Genomic DNA, 20811 nt, shown 5'->3' on the forward strand with positions numbered 1-20811 from the left:
ATGTACCTTCACGTTGTTGTAGTTGCTGCGGCTGCTGGGGCTGCTGAGCTACCAGAGTGGGCTGATGGGGGAATGGCTGCCCCACCAGGCTGTAGGCAGCAGGATAGGTAGCTGTGTAAAACAAGAAGAAAAGCAATCAGAACATATTCAACTGCTAGACAAACCAGATTTATTGGTAGACTAATGACACACATACAGTGGTATGAAAAAGATATTTAATGGGATGGTTCACTTACTTATTTTCCCCCCTTCTGTCATTGTTTGCATACTACCCTCATTAAAATACGAAAACCTATGTCAAGTTCAAAAAGACATTTGTAAAATTACCCAGAAATAAGGAGAGAAGACACTCAGTTTTCTTGGCCAAGGAGAGCAAAGAGGGACTCGACAGAGAAATGCTAGATTACGCTGTACAGTCACCAAAATTGATCTAAGGAAAAAAACCTTTCTTGCTCTTTTTATTAGGGGTTTGTCCTAACACAGAAGGGTGCCGCCCTAAAGGGAGGGGGAAAGCAAGCTGGAGACACCCATGTGATTTTGATTGGCTATGTGTGAGCATGTAGGTGGAACTAATTAAATACACGTGTGTAAGCAAGGGCACAGGTAAAATGGTCAGAATGACCCAGACACTTCAGTTATGCAAAGCTGCGGCCATGAAAGATGTCCTCGAATGGAAAATTGTCCTCGAAAGTCTAGACGAAAGTCTAGACGTAAGATGCTGAAGATGTCCTAGAACAGGGGTGCTCAATGTTATATGAGGTTATGTTGCTCACAAAACACAAATAACTGTGTACATTTAAAAAAAATAAAAATAAAAAAATGGACGATAAATTATGTTTGCTCACATAACATAATTAACTACAGTATGTATATATATAAAAAAAAATATATATATTTATTTACTTTTTTTTTTTGATGCCGCGAGCTACCCATACTAGCGTTGCGATCGACTGGTCGATCGCGATCGACGTAATGGGCACCCCTGTCCTAGAAGGTCTAGTTACGCAATGTTGCGGCCATGAAGCAAGGCAGTTGTCATCCTGACCCTCTTTACTCTTTGTAAGACTTAAACATTATACTACAACCTAGTATAGCAAGCAATAATCATTTACAGGTTATATCAATAAGAAAAAATATGGCAATAAGTATTATGTATGTATGAGCACAAGCAAATATTCAATCAATCAAGCAAATATTCAATCAACCCTCGATAATTAACTCAACAACCTATAATGTTTAGGTGATTTTAGTTAAAGCAAACACTGTTTTTTCATCTGTGTGATTTTGACAAAGATCAGATAACATTTATGGTGATTTCATACAGAAATGTGAGAAATTACAAAAGATTCAGGTACTTTTTCATACCACTGTATAATAAAATATGTCAAGTCAAACTTCTTTAAAGCCATAAATCATAAAAAGAAAAACATTCCAACTGGCTTCAGTTCAGTGACTGAATAAAGAAATGAGAATTTGGTCAATCAAGTGTTAGCTTGCTGGAAATGGGGCAATGCACAGGTTGTTTGGCAGTGATTTATGATGTTACGTAAGAGGTTTTTGTATTCAGGTCACACATCCTGTGTAAAATGGAAAAAGTCAGATTTTAATATGTTATTTGGCTGTAACAGAAAAATAGTATCCATTTGAAATACACAAGTCTTTTATCACTTTAATAAGTAAATATGTAAAAATAAGAGATTTACAAAGTAGTCGGTTGTATGCCGCGTTCTAAAACTATATACATTCGCATGAATAAACATCACATTAGGCACATTAAATGTATCGTTTTGAGTTCTTCATAGTGAACCTGTTGAATGAATGGTGAGTGAGCCTCACCTGTATAATGCTGCATGCCTGTGTAAGCTTGCTGCAGTGGATCCAGCACCGGACTCTGAGCTGTGACACAAAAACATCACAAATCGTTTGTTGCACATCAGTACGCTCCAAATAACCTGCAACGCTGTCCCTCTTCTTTTAATCTGCTCATAATTACACGATCACTGTGGGATTAAATATGTGAGCAGGAGCAGCCTGTGAATCTGAAGAGAGAAGCTGTAACACCTTATTTGACAGTGGTGTCATAAGACTATCATCAGTGTTGTCAGTAATGCGTTAGTTAGTAACGAGTTACTGTAATCTGATTACTTTTTTCAGTAACGAGTAATCTAACGCGTTGATTTTTCTACACCAGTAATCTGATTAAAGTTAGTTTCCTTAGTGTCTCTGCGTTACTATTTTTTCATTGCCTCATAACGTATGTAAAATGAAGATTATTGTAGTCATGTACGAAGAGCATTTTGAATAGAAAATGCTCAAATAAAAGGTTCCCGGTACGTGTTTCCATGACAACCTCTTAGCTATTTCCTGTTTTGGTCTCGCGTCATATGTGTTGTGGGACTGAGGCGGGTGGACATTCGTGCCGAGTGTTGAGACGTTGCGAGGGAATTTTGATCTGTGGATATCCATGAATGAAGGTGAGTATTTTTCCTTCATTCTGGAGGGTATCAGCAAAAGGTTGGACTTCCTACATGCGCGGCCGTTTCGTAGCTTTGCTGTAGCAACGATGGGCAGTCATCGCTCCAAGTTGGCAAGCTTTGTTTACATCATATGCGTGTTGCACATTTATGCCGTGAGGTGATGTGTTCGTTTATCATCTGTGGGATGTGTTGTAAGTCCGATTGAATGTAAAGTGCTTAGTTGCCGCCACATTTTGTGGTCAAATTGACCGCGTGTGTGTTGAGAGGAGTACTTCCGGGTTGTGGACGCGCATCCGCGCCCGCCACCACCTTTGCAATTTTGTGCAGTCAGTTTGCATTGTTTTACATTTGCACTGATATGCTGTTAACCATAACCCAAAATTTTGACATTAGGCCTAATCTTAGAGTTATCGGGGTTTATTTTAGTCGGTGGAGTTGATTTCAACAAATTCCAAGCAGTTTGTCAGATATTTGTTCGCTTCAGGGCTCCGGAGTGGCTAAGCTAGCGCGCAATTCTGATATTCCCCTTTAAATTCAATCGTCGGAAAGTCAGTTACATGTGATGACATTTTTCTGTTGTCATTCTTATGTTGAAGCAACAAAGGGAGAAAAATGGGTAAAAAGTACCTGACAGATTACTTTTAAAGTTACTTAGTTACTTTGATAATGAAGTAATCAGTAATTAGATTAATTTTTTGAGGCGTAATCAGTAATTAAATTACTTTTTCAAGTAATCTGTGACGACATTGACTATCATAAGACCAAATCCAGATGGGTTGAGACATTGATTTTTCATTGATAATATTTGTGTGATTTTGTGTACCTTGATAGGCGTGGACTCCGTTGGTGTACAGAGCCTCAGTGGCTGATTGGCCATTGGGTGGAGCTGCCACAGAAGGGTAGCTGCTCACTGCAATTGGTGCAGGTAGAGCAGGAACAGGTGTGGCGGCAATGGAGGGTGGTGTACTGGTACCTGCAGACATCATTTACAAGGTCCTGTAAACTTGTTTTCATCATTTCATGTCTAAATAAATGAAATATGCTTCAAACTGTGTTGAAAACTTGTGCAAAGGCTGGCAACAGTTTAGTACTGAATTGCAGAGTTCTAGCAATTAGCTATTTTTCATCTCTTCAGCTGGAAGTGGTTTTGGTGCAGGCCTAAACAGGGTATATTCCAAAATCAAAACCTGGATTCAGTGTTGTTTTTGGCAGCCCTTTTAATTTTCGTCTTATGGATGAAAATACTTACTAGTTTTAGTCATATTTATGATTTAAAATGTGTTCATCTTTGTCTAGTTTTAGTCGAGGAAAACTCACAGCATGTCACATGAGTGACACGACCAAACAGTCCTAAGATGCGTGCTAACTACACATACGATAAGAAAATATCACACATTGTGAACTTATGACGGAAACAATGGTGAATATTCATCTTGTTCTCGTCTCGTCAGGCGACAACTGGCCTCCATCTCGTTATGTTTTAGTCCCCCCAAACACGTTTTTAGCTCGCCATCGTGACGTCTTCATCATGAAAAAAATTGTTCGTTGACGAAATATTTTCATTATTGTCCTCGTTGACGAAAACAACATCTGGATTACTGGCAACTTCCTCATTCAAAACTTCCATCATAGAATTCATCATTATTGACGGGTCAGATTCGACCTTCAGTACGCCACGCCTTCCACAATCTGCTTCAGTTATTTGCAGCCGGTCGCAACGACACACGCAGCGATCCAAAACCGGATTTATGTTGAAAAAGTACGAAAGTTGTACCGCATACAAACAGGAAAGATTGTCTCAGGAGTGATTTGTTCGAGGATTCAAGGTAATTAGTATATTTTTCATACCATGCATGCATTTTGAAACGTTGTAAAAACAAAAAATCAATGGGAAAAATTCTCCGCTACAGCATTGGCATTATACTTCGCAATATTTACGTAAAATAAATGCTACCTGCACGTTTTTTTGGGGGGTTTTTTTTGCTTTTTTTTGCTTTTAACCAAGAATCGAGACTCTTTTACGTCCATATCTATAAAGAATTGAGGGATTCGAGCATTTATTCACAATAATTTTCAACGGAAAAAGCACTTTGTTGTACTAAGGGGGCCACCACAGTGACTTGACTAGCAGCACATTCGACATATTTATGTAAAATAAATGCTACCGGCATGTTTTTCTTTGTGCTTTTAACCAAGAATCGAAACTGTTTTACGTCCATATCTATAAAGAATTCAGGGATTTAAGCATTTATTCACAAGAATTTTCAACAGAAAAAGCTCTTTGTGGTGATAAGGTGGCACCAAAGTGGCTTATAGAATAGCAGCCAATTCAACAAATTTACGTAAAATAAATGCGACCGGCATGTTTTTTTTTTGGTGTGCTTTTAACCAAGAATCGAAACTTTAACGTCCATATCTATAAAGAATTCAGGGATTTAAGCATTTATTCACAAGAATTTTCAACAGAAAAAGCTCTTTGTGGTGATAAGGTGGCTTAGCAGCCCATTTGACGTATTTTCGTAAAATAAATGCTAACCGCCCGTTTTTTGTTGTTGTTTTTTTTTTTGCTTTTAACCAAGAATCGAGACTGTTTTACATCCATATCTATAAAGAATTCAGAGATTTAAGCATTTATTCACAAGAATTTTCAACGGAAAAAACTGTTTGTTTGTGTTTCCACTCGGTCAGCTTTGACGGAGATAGGCCCCCAATGAATCGGTCCCGTGTCCTGTCAATACATTATGAAGTCTATGACTTCCATCAAGCTATGCGTATAAGTAGAGTTGTCCAATTATGACTTTTTCACCGATATCTCGATATTGTCCAACTCCAAAAATACGATACTGATATCACACCAATACCCGATATATGCTGTCATGAACTTAACATATTATAGCTAATTGCATTGTGATGCCCCAATAGATGCTTTAATCATGATAATGCTCACATAAAAAATCCCAAGCCTCTTAGTTTGAAGACATCTAATGGTCAATAAGCATAACTGCTGTGCTAAGTTGTGACCACCCCTTGTTCAAAGGCTTCTGCCTTCAATTTGAAGGCCACAGTCATTTGGCCCAAAACCGATAATGAAAAATATTAGTCGAAATTATCCGATAACATTTTAAAATCCTTTTATCGGCCAATATTATCGGCTACCTGATACCCGATAATATCGGACAACACTACCTACATTCCCTTTTATAGTTTGGATACACAAATCAAATATTTAACATTTACATGTTAAATGAAAAGAACTATTTTGTCATTTTATACACAACTCCTTTTGTCATATTTGTGTCTGCGGTTACCTGAGGAGGGGGTGATGGATGCGATCGGTGTGGCGATGATGCTACTGGGGTTGAGGGCGGCTAACTGTTGCATCTGAACGGCCGCCACCGTGGCAACAGGAGAGAGGTAAGCTGACTGCGCTACCAGTGCCTGCTGCTGCATTAACTGAGGGTTGAAGAGGTAGACATTGACAAGAGGTCAAAATTTCGCAATTTGAATTTGGCTTTACTTTTTTATCACACTCCACATCACTACATTATAACAAGTTTTCACTACTCCTCATATCAGCTCTAACTTTAAGACTTTTTTTTTTTTTTTGATGTGCGAAGACAACTTGTGAGTGCATTTTTGTGTGTGGGTTTCTCACAGCTTGCGTGTAGGCGTTGTAGGCCCCGAGGTGCAGGGTCATAGGACTGATGACACCCAGCTGAGAGGCCACCTGCTGCATTCGCCGAAGCCCCCGCTCCTTCTCTGAATCGGCAAACTTAACAACCAGACTGGATGAAGCTCCCTAAAAGGAATAGGACGGAATAGAAAGTAAGGAAGAATCATTGTCCGTCCCCCCAAAACAAAATTTTTTGCTAAAGCTATCTAACAAAGTTGTTATTGTATTTTATACTGCTATCATTCCGTCGTCTAGCTGCGCGGATTTGCAATATAATAAACAGGCACTTTTATTTCAAATACAAAAACTTCAACACACTGTAGGTGAACTAGAATGCTGTCTTTGTAGTAGCCTAGTAGTAGTATGTGAACTATCCGGCATGCGTGTGTACTGCCATTGTGCACGCCTTGTATGGAGAAAAATCATGAGCATGACAAATTTGGACCGAAACGGCTGTTTCTGCAGCAGGGCCGAGAACCAAAATATATTTTGCCACGTGGGATTTTTGTGGGGTATATGGCATTTTTTGAGGCATATTGTAGTTTTGCAGGCCATGCACATCCATGCCATTGATGTCCATGCACATCCAAATTTTCCATTCATGGTCAAAAATCACAGCCACACATGTTTTTTCCGCCATTTGATATGAATTGAAAATTTGGACGTGCATAGCCGTCAATGGCATAGCCTGACTTGGGTGTCCATTGAATATCAATGCGCTGTAATGGTAAGTGGATGGCCAAAAATTCACAGCCACAAATGTTTTTCTCCTATTTAAAATGAATGGAAAATTTGGACGTGCATGGCCGTCAATTGCAGGGATGTGCATGGTATGCAAAACTGCCATATACCCCAAAAAATGCCATATAACCACCTTCAAAAATGCCACATACCAAAAAAATGCCACATGTCAAAATCAAATTGGCCACATAGGAAAAAAAAAAGGCCACATAGCAAAGAAAAAAAATTCTACATGGCAAAAAAAATGCCAGATGACAAAATCAGTTTTGCCACATGGCAAAAAAAATGCCACATGACAAAATCAATTTTGCCACTTGCCAAAAAATGCTACATGGCAAAGAAAAATGCCACATGGCAAAAAAAAAAAAAAAAAGCCATATGGCAAAAAGATACCACACGGCAAAATCTATTTTGCCACATGGCAAAAAAAAAAAAAAAAATGCCACATGACAAAATCAATTTTGCCACATGGCAAAAAAAAATGCCACATAGCAAAGAAAAAAATGCCACATGGCAAAATCCATTTTGCCACATGGCAAAAAAATGCCACATGACAAAATCAATTTTGCCACTTGGCAAAGAAATGCCACATGGCAAAAAAAAAAAAAAAAGCCACATGGCAAAATACATTTTACCTAATGGCAAAAAGATACCACATGGCAAAAAATGCCACATGACAAAATCAGTTTTGCCACATGGCAAAAAAAATGCCACATGACAAAATCAATTTTGCCACTTGCCAAAAATTGCTACATGGCAAAGAAAAATGCCACATGGCAGAGAGAGAAAAAAAAAGCCTTATGGCAAAAAGATACCACACGGCAAAATCTATTTTGCCACATGGCAAAAAAAAAAAACTGCCACATGGCAAAAACTGCCACATGGCAAAATCCATTTTGCCACATGGCAAAAAAAATGCCACATGACAAAATCAATTTTGCCACATGGCAAAAAAATGCCACATGACAAAGAAAAAAATGCCACATGGCAAAATCATTTTGCCACATGGCAAAAAAAATACCACATGACAAAATCAATTTTGCCACTTGGCAAAAAAATGCCACATGGCAAAATACATTTTACCACATGGCAAAAAGATACCACATGGCAAAATCCATTTTACCATATGACAAAAAAAATGCCACATGGCAAAATCCATTTTGCCCCATGGCAAATACCCCTTTTGGTTCTCGCTCTCTCTCTGTTTTTGGATGGGAAAAACAAAAGAAAATCCTGTGCACCCCCTGCTGTGAAAAAAATGCAAATGTGCGCATGCTTATATGACTCACAGGTAGAGTACGACTTCCATGGAGAGCGTTGATAGCAGCCTGGGCCTCTACGTTGTTCTGGAACTTTACAAATGCACACCCTAAGACAGGACAAGACACACACTGAATACGTCCATTTAAATATATATTTGGCAAAGCTTTTAATTCAAGCGCTTCATCAGTAACCTTACTGTCGTTAAACATGGTCCGGGAAACATTCATTGCTTCATCAATCATAGCCTGTAAACGCGTCATTAGCAATGACCCATAAAACCTATTGCACCATTAGTCATCCCTCAGGCAATAGACGCAGGAAAACCTGGCTGGCGTCCGTGTTTGAACTGTCGTGACACTTTGATTTACATGGCAAATATCATTAGCATTGTTGTACAGTGGTCACTCCCATTCATGTGAAGGCAAAGTGCCGGAGGCTTAACAGACGTCACTCTAAACGTGCCGTAATTTTATATCACATTGTAAGATATCAAATATGATTTCATTTCCACGCCTTTTGAAAGAAACGAAGGGTCGAGTTTAATTTCCCGTCTTCAATGACCTTTTGCTCAGCACGACGGCCTTTTCAGATTCGGGAGTCGTTACCTTTGCTGGTACCGTCGGGCCCGCGGAGCACAGTGCACTCCTCGATGCTGCCAAAGGGTTCAAACATCTTTCTCACATCGGGGTCCGTCTGTTGTTTTCCCAGCATACCCACAAACAGCTTCCTGTCTTCTAAGAAAAAGGAGGTTTTTAAGAGGAGGAGGGAGAGAAACACATAAATACAATTAGATAGTATTTAATAGTGTGAGGTAGGCTTACCAACGCTCTGGTAGAAGAAAAAAATGAAGAGACATCTTATTGTTGGAGCCAGTGTTGTTTTTGGCAGTTCTTTTAATTTTTGTCTTAGTCTTTTGTGGACTATAAGCTGCTACATTTTCCCTTCATTTTGAATTCTGCGGTTTATAGTCCAGTGCGGCTTATTTATTGATTTATTTTGGTTAATAGGTAACATGTTAGTTGCCAGTGGCGTCATAAAACTGTCATAAGACCGTCATAATTATGACATGACACTATCATGGTCATTACTGAATTCTTACGACAGATGTCACTAAGTGCTATCCGGCAAATTATGTCCAGTTTTGTTTGAGAATCAAATTCATCGTTGAGGGGTGGGATGAGGAAAAATGGAGCAAAAAAACACACTTAACAATAAAACACCTGCCACAAAACAACTGGTGTTCAAACATCCATCTCGGCTGATCAAAATGTAAAATACCCTAATTTGCCTGGCAAAAGTCAGCTAGCTTAAATGCTATGAATGCTAATGTATTTACATTTTTCATAGGAAATCGCTCACACATAACTCCACAAACTGCAGCTCTAAACTTTATTACAAATGCATACACAAGCATATATTAGCTGAAACAACTTACAGCCAATGTGTTATGTGGGAGGGCAGCTGTCCCATATCAATCTCCTTCTCAGTCATAGAAGCCAAGGTGACAGTCCAGCCATACCCAACGATGCCACCAGAGGGCAGTGTATCCTCCATCATTAAATAAAATAAAATATTTTTGGACTTTTTGGATATTTTTTATTTTTAAGTGTTAATTCCGATTTATACGGAAATTCGGGTTACTTCACACGCGTAGGAACGGAACTCGTTCATAACCCAGGGAGTACCTCTATGTATTTTCTTTAATGATGGATGATACACTGCCCTCTGGTGGCAGTGTTGGGTCTGGCTGGACTGTCGATTTATGACTGAGGAGCAGACTCTTGTCTGACATGGATAAAGATGGAAGAAGAAGATTACTGAGGAGCAGACAGATGCACTGTCATGCGCTCTGGTTTGGCCCACATAAGGCTTAAAGTTGTTTCAGCTAATATACTGTATGTTTGTGTATGTATTTGTAATAAAATTTACAGCTACAGTTTGTGGTGTTACTTGTGAGCGATTTGCTATTAGAATTGTAAATACATTAGTATTCGCAGCATTTAAGCTAGCACACTTTTGTTAGGCTAATTTGATCTACTAAATTTACATATTGATCAGACTAGATGAACGTTTGGACACCAATTGTTTTGTGTGGAGTGTTTTATTGTTAAAATGCGTATTATTTTGAACATAAGTGTACATATGTATGATACAGCTTTACAAATTGTCAAGAGTGAAGGAAGTCAAAAGCTTCAAAAAGCACAATTGCCTTGTTCTCTGTCAGTCAAGCTGAACAACTTCACGTTTAGTGAGGACAGAACACGTCATATTAACAAAGTGAAGTAAAAAATAAGATACTGTGAGCTACAATAAGGTACTGTTTGCGCGAGTTAAAAAAAAAAAAACGACTGGAGAAAAAATATCGGACAAGACTCGGGCATAAGACGAGTACGCCGTAAAGCCGGGGAGTGGGACTACCTGTAAGTACCAGTACATTGAACACATAAAAAAAAAAAAAAAAGTTCACAGGATCACTGGATACCAAACTCCCATGTGATTCATTAAAACTGTTCAGACCAGAAGGATTCTCAAAATTCCTATTCTCCTTTTAAGCATCTGAATAGGACAGCCAGGTCATTAAAAAAACAAAACAAGATCCCAATCCTCAGTTTTTGCTTGTACTATTGTGAGGGTGAAATATTTTATCCAGACAACAAGATTTCACAATATTGTGCAAGTGTACATTATTTGGTTATGTGACATTTCAAATGTCATCAAGGCAGATAATGTTATATCGTCTGCAATACTCAGAAGCACCACCAGAGCGCAGCAACGCAAAAGCACGTCTAAACCAAACTGCATCTGGCTGGCTCTTGAGATTTGACGGATTTTTTTTTTCTTTCAGTGACGGCTCAGTCGCTCACGTCACGTGTCTGCATGTTTTGGCTCCTTCCCTACAAGGCACACATTAGTTCCCATTACTAATGTACAGTGCATGAAATTGGATTTAACTGTTACTGGAGAGCTGACGAAATAAAGTAGCGTACGCTGTCTTGAGTTGAAGTAAGGTTTCAAATAATTAAGGATATCTTTTATTCATAGCAAAGTAATTTACGAGACTTTGAAGTGGAAAAAACACATAAGGTGGCTCGGCATTTGCATCCTGTTATGTGACAGTGAGTCAGCATGAGGCGGATGAATTGAATTCAGCTGTTGCGCCTTGAAAATATGAAAATGGCAGCATACTAAACAAACCACAGGATTAGGTAAACCTATGCAGTCTAATTAGATTATAACATGAATCTGTAATGTTGAATTCAGTCCTATTGTATTCATTTTTATACCATTTTTCATGACCATTGTAGTGATGTGAGTCTATCCTCATTGACATCAGCATATTCACACGCACTGTGTCACTGAGTGGGAATGGGCCATGATTTCTTACATGGAGGTCTCATAAATTAACCAACTAGTATACACATTTCAGCATAACTCTACATTTTAAAACTATATCACGTACTGCTGTTGTTATTTTCCAACTACCACTATGTCACTTACCCCCTCTGCTCTCGCTGTCTGCTGGCTTCACCTGGATTGGGCGGTTCATCTGGAAGCAAACACACGACAGTCAATTTCAATGCTTAAAATAGCCAGAGTGAAAGGAAAATTTAGTCAAATGCACATGTGGATTATAGAGCGCAAAAAATGCTTTAAGACTGCAAGTAAAAAAAATAGGTGATCAAACGTATACTGTTGTGTTTATATGTCATTTACTACTGTAATTTTCGGACTATAAGGCCATAACCCACATAATTTGACACGAAAACAGCATTTGTTCATAGATTAGCCTCACTGGACTATAAACTGCAGCTGTCCTCACTGTATTATGGGATATTTACACAAAAAGATATTAGCCATTAACACTTTATTTGACAGCGGCGGCGTGAGACTGTAATTAATTAGACAGTCATTATTATGTCATGACACAGTCATGGGCATTAATGAATGCTTATGACAGATGTCATTGAAGCCCCTTTCAGACATATACTGAATTCCCTTAAAGTGCCTGTGACACAATAAAATAAATCTTAAATAGCATTGTTATGTGAATTATAATCATATTTTAAGATGATTCGACTATATAGAACAATTTGGCAAAGCATAGATGACGAGAAATGAGTCTTTTAATCTGCCGTTTAGCCCCGTTTGTCATTATAGCGCTCTAGCGCCTCCATTTGGCTGGTGACGTCGGCAGAGTAACGGTTTCAGCTGATTTAGAATTCAGCAGAAAATGTGACAGAGAGCAGCAAAATTTCATAATTGTTTTTATCTTTCTACTCCAATATATGTTTCCCCAATTGCTAAATAAATTGAATGGTAATGACAAATAGCAGTCTTGTGCTAAGTGGAATATGAAATATTAAAAATGCATTTATTCAGTACGACAGGGCTAAATTACTGCATAATGGTAAAAACTACCGATTTCTTAAACATCCCGAACGGTATTTTATCCCACCGGAGTTATTCCGGCTTTTGTCATTTCCCTGCCCCGGCTTCAGACACGGAGGAAAGAGTGTAAACAAAACAGGAAGCGTGGGAGCTAGTCCAAGTCCTTTCCTCGCCTTTCGAAAACGAAAAATCACATAAAACTACCCCGAGTCATGTCACACACGTCGGCTGCGGTGATTGTCTTCACCGATCGGCCAGCCCCCGGCGGCGAGAAAGTTTTGGGTCGTCGTTCTGCTGCGGCCCCGGCAGTCAGGCAGTGCTCATCATCATCGTTTGCCCATTCTTTGCGGTGAAAATGATATTTTGGAAATCCAAAAAGCCTAACACCACTCTCCCTGGTGTAGCAACAAAAGCCTGCAGCACATTGGGCTGACGTGACGCAAAAAATTAATTTGCAAAATCAGCTGAATCCGCCGTCCCCCTGCATACTATAGTAATGGCTGTATTGTGAAGATAATCTCTACCGCTGACGTCACATTTGCCTTCTTCCTCAATCCAGACTCTGGCCGAAAGTCACTCAATTTCATGGCGCGGGATTCAAAAAATGGAGTAAATATATCGATCGCTTCAGCACACATCCCAGCGGTCCATTTCATTCAGGAGCATAAAATACCGCAGGAAAGAAAACAAGAAAGCCTGCAAACAGTTTGCTGAAGACATGTCAACAAAGCACATGGATTACTGTAACCATGTCCTGTGGTCTGATGATGTGTACCGTCTTCAGAAGAGGCTTCCTCCTGGGGTGACAGCCATGCACACCAATTTGATGTTGAGTGCGGCATATAGTCTGAGAACTAACAGGCAGAACCCCCCCCCACCACCTCTTCAATCTCTGCAGCAATGCTGACAGCTCTCCTGGAACGAGTCACATGACATTTTGGAGGGAAAATGACTAGCAGTACTCAATTTGGACATTTAGGGACGTACGTAGTTTCTATGGGGTGCACTCGCTTTTGTTGCCAGGGTTAAGATATCAATGGCTACATTTTGAGTTATTTTGAGGGGAAAATAAATTAACTTTATCATATAAGCTGCACACAGACTACTTTTCATTGTGTCAAAGTGTCATTTTGTCAGTGTTGTCCCATGAAAAGATATACCATATTGGCCCAAATATAAGACGGTGTTTTTTTGCATTGAAATAAGACTGAAAAAGTGGGGGTCGTCTTATATTCGCGTTCTAGACATTATACCCATTCACGACGCTAGATGGTGCTAGATTATCACGGAAGTGATGTTCTATCATGACAGATCTCAGCTACTCTCAAGTTTAACTCGTTTGCATTTTTTTATTGCAATGTTTTTCCTGATTCAGATTTGTTTCAAGACTACAGTTACAGTTAGACTTAACTTTGATGGTTAATGCAGTAATTGCAATTTTTTTGTTTCATCACAATAGATTGGCTTATTTACATTTCAAAAACCAGAAGCCATTCATTTACAAATGTGATTGCACTTTAGTTTACATATTTAAATGTTCAGATATTACGATTTGAATGAGGCAAAATAACATGCTTTTTCTCTCAAATATGTTGTTGTAATCATTTGTTTCAGATGTAATGTAACTATTTTCTGTATAAAAATTAATTTGGTGTTCAAAAAGTTTTTTCAAACTTGAGTCTTGAGTCTTATAATCAGAGCCGTCTTATATTCGGGCCAATACGGTACTTAAATATCTGCAGAAATTCGAGGGCTGTATTCAATTTTGTGATACACTGTAGGATCTCATGTCTCATGAACAGTCTCACCAATTTTGAGGACGATCCAACTAACTCCCTAGGCGACGAGGTCTCAAATGTGCACCCTTGTAAATCGATAAAAAATTCACATTTGACCTAAAATACCCGATTTCCTGTTGGGTTTGGAATATGGGAGCAAGAGTTTTTTGGGAGTTTTGCACAATGTATCGACTCCTCAAATTTAATCGCTCTACGTTGTAAAAAAACATAATTGGAGAGGCTTTTTTAAAACTTCAAGGGGGCGCCGCTGAGCCTTTTTGTTACATTTTTTCACACTGTTGCAAAATGATCAAAATTTACGCGAAGCTGCATGCAGTGTTGGGAATAACGCCGTTATTTTTTCAGTAACGGGGTAATCTAACTAAATTTTTTTCCTGCCGTTACAGTTACTGACGGTCAAAAGCGGTGTGTTACTTACTCTAACTACCAGCCGTAGCGAGTCTACTCTGCTCTGTTTATTTGTCATCCAAGACTTGGGGTGCGTTCCGGTTCATGGCAATGAAAATAGTAAACACACACAGCCTACCTTTGCAAGAACGATGGAGTTGCCGTTTGATACGGTCATAATGTGCAGGTCCTGCACCAATCCGCAGCAAAACTGTTCGTAGCTTTGTAGCGATTTGTAATTTCAGAATCGCTGATGAGTTTAGTAACACACACCAAACAATAAATACAGCAGAATGTCCATTTCGCGTAATTGTGGAAGCCCGTCGACATCTTTACTCCATTTGTTTTCGGCTTGCTCGCAAGGGTCAACATTGTTCACATCCTTAAGTTTGATCACATATCTGTTCTTCGCCTTAATAACGAGTTTGTCTCTTTATCGAACTGGCAAGTTAAAGTTTAATGTCCCGTGAGCCAGACCTGCTTCCAATATGGCTGCGTTGTTGTCAAATCTCACGTGATCCCCCATTCTGTGACGTAAACGCTCGGGCCTAATAGCGCACGTATTTCAGAGCCGGTTGTTTATGTGTGAATTGTCTCGGCCTATGTTTGTATATGTATTTGTTGTTAACAAAGTTTGTTTGAAGAAAAAAAAACTTCAGAGCCAGTTTTCACACACAAACCGGAACAGCGCGTGCGGCAAACACACACACGCAAAACAGATGCAGAGGGATATGATGGCAGAGCATTCAGAGGAAAATCTGTCCTTGACGAGGTGGAGATAGAAACACTATTTTGTTATAAATTGGTCGAAATTAAAGGAAAGAACGTGCATGTAAAGTGTAATTTATGTCCCGGGGCAAAGCTTTTGTCGACATCTGTGGTAAGCAATTCAAATCTGATTATTTTTGTTGCACTTCAAGTGTAGGATAAATCTGTTGCTGGTGAGGTGCAATAAATATTACAAGGTTCTATAACACAACTACCTGTCTGTTCCTTTCCATTCTATTCTATTCAACTGACTCGAATACTGCTCAGAAAATTTCAAATTCTTTGACATACAACACCTTCTTTTTAAATTAACAAAAATAGTTACTTTCCCTGGTAATTAGTTACTTTTACTATAGAGTAATTCAGTTACTAACTCAGTTACTTTTTGGAAGAAGTAGTGAGTAACTGTAACTAATTACTTTTTTAAAGTAACGTGCCCAACACTGGCTGCATGTATGTGCAAATTTTGGTGAGTTTTCGAGCATGTTCAGGCCTCCAAATTGGCCATTTTCATTTGCCATGAATAAAAAAATAACAATATAGTGAGTTTAAAGTAAAAAGGACTACCTGATATTTGCACTCAAGTAATTTACAGATACACAAAGATGTACTTAAGTACAGAAACAAAGAACTTTTACTTTGTTATATTCCATCACTGATTGATGAATAACTTTCAAATAGTTTGACTCCACATTGAGTGGCGGTGCTCATGTATTAGACGTTATTAGGTTTTCTTTATGAAGTGTTCCCACGATTCCATCATCTCAATTGAAGGCTCTTCCGCTTTACCTTCCCTCCAGTGACTCTCTCTCAGAATCCACCCTAATCCCGACTCTATGGTTCCTTCCGCCCCTATCGCGGCAAAACCAGGAAAAGCACACCCACTCACGCAGGATTGGGCAAGTGATGAGATTAAGAACACTCGCCGGCTAATCTGGATTACAGGAGCATGCGGCAATAGACTACAGCCAAGATATTCTCAGCCCGACAGAGATGAAGCATACAGGGTTAAAAGGCATGGGGAGGGGAAATAAAAGATTGAGCGAAATGGGGGCTAGCGCAACAACACGGGATTAAACTTCCTTTTCATCAAGTGACAAACTGGGGAAATGACTTTTTTCAATTGCCTGATCTTTTATTATGAAATTGGACACATGAGTGTCTTTCTAAAATGGACTGTCTATAAAAGGAAAAGGCAAAAAATAAGGAGAAAAACAGGAGTGAGAAGTGCAGATTGAGGGATAGAACGGAGCATATGGAGACAAGGGTGGAGGATGGGAATGTTGGTGTGGGCGGGGGCGGGGTATGCATTCAGTAGAGTGCCACTCTGTTAACTGTGGCTTAATGAAGGTCTTAATTATGGAGCTGGTGACATTTCAGCCACTCACTGATCTTGTGTCACTGATTAATCCGCCGTGATCGGTCACCGGGAGACACTATTGATCGCTCTCGGCCGCCAGGACCCGCATTCACAACTGAATAACATCAACACCTGCTGCAAGGGGCCCCTACGCTGAGGGGGGCCCATTGATTGCTCCAATTAGACGGGAAGGGGAAAGTTGCTGCAGGGGTAAAGTCTCAAAATTATACAGCAATCAGTCAGGAAAACAATGGTGAGTGGTATTGCATGACACTGTTATGATCTTTTTTTTAGTAACACCTGCAAGAGCTGGAGGATTTGAGATTGTTTAGGAGGTCCTGAGCACTGTCTACGTGCCCTTGAGCAAGGAACAGGAAGGCCTAGAGGTCGTATTGAAAAAGTTTTGTGATTCAATAATCGTGTTTTAATAGCAATTTTTGTCCCAAAAAGCTACTTTTTTTCCAAAATTGAAAGGATTTTAGTGGAGGAATGAATTAAATAGTAAACTCTGGGAAAATGCAATGCATTTCATTTGAATTTAAAACAGGAAAATCTGGCAAAAGAACCAGAATCAATAGTTATTTGAGAGGCATACTTTTCTCCCCCACATTTAAAATAGATAAATAAGAAAAATTAAGAGCTATGTTTCCTTTTTGTTTTTTTAAATATCAATACAAAAGGAATTATTCATTCATACATTTATTTCAATTTTTATTTATTTATACATATATTTATTTATTACAATATCTATTTATTTATTTCAACATTTATTTCAATGTTTATTTATTCCAATGTATATTTGTTTATTTATTTATTACAATATATGCAGTATTTATTTATTTCAACATTTATTTCAAATTTTATTTATTTATTCTAAAATATATTTATTTATTCCAATATACTAGTATATTTAGTCACTCAAAAATATATTTATTTCAATTTTCATTTATATATATTTTTTATTTATTTAAATTTATATTTATTTAACTTTTTATTTTTATTAAAAAAATTTTAAATAATTTTTTTATTTTATTATTTCAACATTTTTTTCAATTTTTATTTATTTCAACATATATTTATTTATTACAATATGTATTTATTTATTTCAATATTTATTTATTTATTCCAAGATATATTTATTTATTTCAACATGTATTTATTTATTTTAAATTGTATTTATTGATTTAAATTCATATTTATTTCAATTTTTACTTATATATTTAACTTTTTTTATGTGTTTATTTCAATTTATGTTAATTTTTTGACTTTTTATTTATATATTTAAATATTTCTTTCTCCATTTTTTTAATTTAATCATTTCAACATTTAAATTTTTATTTATTTATTCCAACATATATTTAGTTATTTCAACATGTATTTATTTCAGTTTTTGTTCATTTATTTTTTTTAATTTAATTATTTCAGAATTCCAATTTTTATTTACTGATTTCAACAAATATTACAATATATTTATTTCAACATTTATTTCAGTTTTTATTTATTTATTTAAACATGTATTTTTTTTAATTCAGCAATATTTATTGAACTTTTTATTTATTTATTTCAATTCATATTTATTTAACTTTTTATTTATTTCAATTTCTTTATTTTTTTTGTACTCAATTATTTCAACATTTATTTTAATTTTTATTTATTTTAACATATATTTATTCATTACCATATATTTATTTCAACATGTATTTATTTATTTCAGTTTTTGTTCATTTATTACATTATTTATTTATTTAAACATTCATTTATCTCAATTTTTATTTATTTCATTCTTGCACTCTCGTTGCCCAATGAAATAATACTTGTATTCTCGTGGTAATAGTACAAGAAAAAACTTTATACTATTACTTTGAGAAAAAAGACTAACTGTTACTACGAGGAAAAAAAGTCGTACTATTAGTACGAGAATAAAAGTCGTATTATTTTGTAGCTGAATAAACCGCTTCTTACTTTACGTAGCGCTTCGCCTCCGTTAAAATCCACATTATTGAAAGCATCTTGTGTTTTACACTCGGTTTTACAAATAAAGAAAAGGAAATCCTTCATATTTTGGCTCTCCTACATCAAATCATTAACAAAATGCGACTTATAGACTTGATTCTGTCTTTCTGAACCATCACAGGCAAGAGAAAACAAGAAAAAGACTGATGTGATGCATTTTAATGAAGCTAGATAGTTATAAATACTTGTTAAAAGCCTGGGCAATTGTCTCCCTGCCCACTGTTTGCTTTTACGTCAATTACCTCCCATTCTGTTTGTGCCGCACCACTTAAGGCCGTGTCACAGGACATGATTGCAATTGTGGAAATACTGCCGGCTGCCATAGTTACAGCGCCGGCCACTTGTCAAGTCCACTCCCCGTGAAAAGATAACATTCCTACTGTCTTGGTGTTGTTGAACATCAGACTTGATATCATTTAAGTCTCTTTATTTTCCACATGCTGGATATTCAAATGATGAATCTGAAAAATCAGTAGGCTATGAAACATATGGCACTATAATTCATAGGTAGTTAAATATACATAAAGCAATTGAAGCATATTGGATTTTTTGGGGGGGTTTGGCAGATTTAATTAGCTGATGTTTGCTTTTCATAAATAGGTCGGTATTCGGGTAGGTCTGTTGCCAAAGAGACTTTCAGTGATGACAGAGCATATATTTCAACTCTATGCGCTGATGAAAAGTCACGTTAAAAGCTGTAAACTCATAGGAAAATATAATATACTGTAATTTTCGGACTATAAGCCGCTACTTTCCTTCATTTTGAATTCTGTGGCTTATAGTCCAGTGCGGCTCATTTGAAGATTTATTTGGGTTAATGGGTAACAATTTATTACAAAGCGCCATCATAACATTGTCATAAGACCGTCATTCATACTCATGACATGACAGTATCATGGGCATTACTGAATGCTTATGTTGTGAAGTGACATCCGGCAAATTATGTCAATAACTCCATTTATGTCCAGCTTGGATCTTTTACATCCATCCAAAAGTGAGATAATTTGCCAGATACCACTAAATGACATCTGTTATAAGCATTCATAAATGCTCATGACAGTGTCATGTCATAATTATGACAGTCTTATGGCACCACTGTCTAATAAAGTGTTACCAAATACCATAACTAGCAATTAATGAAACAACTGGAACAGTAACTGAAGAAATTATTAGCACAGGACATGAATTTTGATTGTTATTTACATCTGTAGCGCTGCAATGCATGCTCGGAGGCATATTGGACAACAACAGTGTTGACAGCAGGTGGCAGTAGAGGTTGACTGTTTGACAGTGATGGCCAAATTAAGCTTCTTGAAGCAATGAAGCTTTGCAGCCAATTGGTTCAAAGTAATTGGTATGACGTTGATGTCAAATAAAGTATTACTGGTTAATATCCTTTTCGTGTAAATATCCCATAATACATACTTAATGATATACATACATACATACATACTGTACATACATACTACAGGACAGCTGCGGCTTATAGTTCAATGCGGCTTATCTATGAACAAATGCCGTTTTCCTGCCAAATTTGGTGGGGGCAGCTTATAGTGCGAAAATTAGGGTAATATAATTAGGGCTGTCAAACGTTTAAAATTCTTAATCGAGTTAATTACAGCTTAAAAATTAATTAATCGCAATTAATCGCAATTCAAACCATCTATAAAATATGCCATATTTTTCTGTAAATTATTGTTGGAATGGAAAGATAAGACACAAGATGGATATATACATTCAACATACGCTACATAAGGACTGTATTTGTTTATTATAACAATAAAGTAACAAGATGGCATGAACATTATTAATATTCTATTAAAGCGATCCATGGATAGAAAGACTTGTAGTTCTTAAAAGATAAATGTTAGTACAAGTTATAGAAATGTTATATTAAAACCCCTCTTAATGTTTTCGTTTTAATAAAATTTGTAAAATTTT

At 37.2% G+C, this 20811-nt stretch overlaps 1 protein-coding gene across 5 annotated transcripts in view; it reads right to left on the reverse strand.

Moving 5' to 3' along the window:
• celf3a (cugbp, Elav-like family member 3a) overlaps positions 1 to 20811 on the reverse strand; it is an 85233-nt gene that overhangs the window by 16066 nt on the left and 48356 nt on the right. For 3 of the 5 annotated variants that reach the window (XR_009061946.1, XM_057828719.1, XM_057828721.1), the window contains 8 exons: positions 11653 to 11701; positions 8760 to 8888; positions 8181 to 8260; positions 6133 to 6276; positions 5786 to 5930; positions 3301 to 3450; positions 1837 to 1896; positions 7 to 111 (listed from right to left, as the gene is read on the reverse strand). Coding sequence is in view for 4 of the 5 variants with exons in the window: in XM_057828719.1 (XP_057684702.1) it covers positions 7 to 111; positions 1837 to 1896; positions 3301 to 3450; positions 5786 to 5930; positions 6133 to 6276; positions 8181 to 8260; positions 8760 to 8888; positions 11653 to 11701 (862 nt within the window). In the remaining variant the exon portion in view is untranslated. The remainder of the gene's footprint in view (positions 1 to 6; positions 112 to 1836; positions 1897 to 3300; positions 3451 to 5785; positions 5931 to 6132; positions 6277 to 8180; positions 8261 to 8759; positions 8889 to 11652; positions 11702 to 20811) is intronic. The other 2 variants (XM_057828720.1, XM_057828722.1) reach the window with 1 other exon arrangement.

This window comes from Corythoichthys intestinalis, chromosome 22 (genome assembly GCF_030265065.1).
Source record: "Corythoichthys intestinalis isolate RoL2023-P3 chromosome 22, ASM3026506v1, whole genome shotgun sequence".
In the NCBI taxonomy this organism is placed as follows: domain Eukaryota; kingdom Metazoa; phylum Chordata; class Actinopteri; order Syngnathiformes; family Syngnathidae; genus Corythoichthys; species Corythoichthys intestinalis.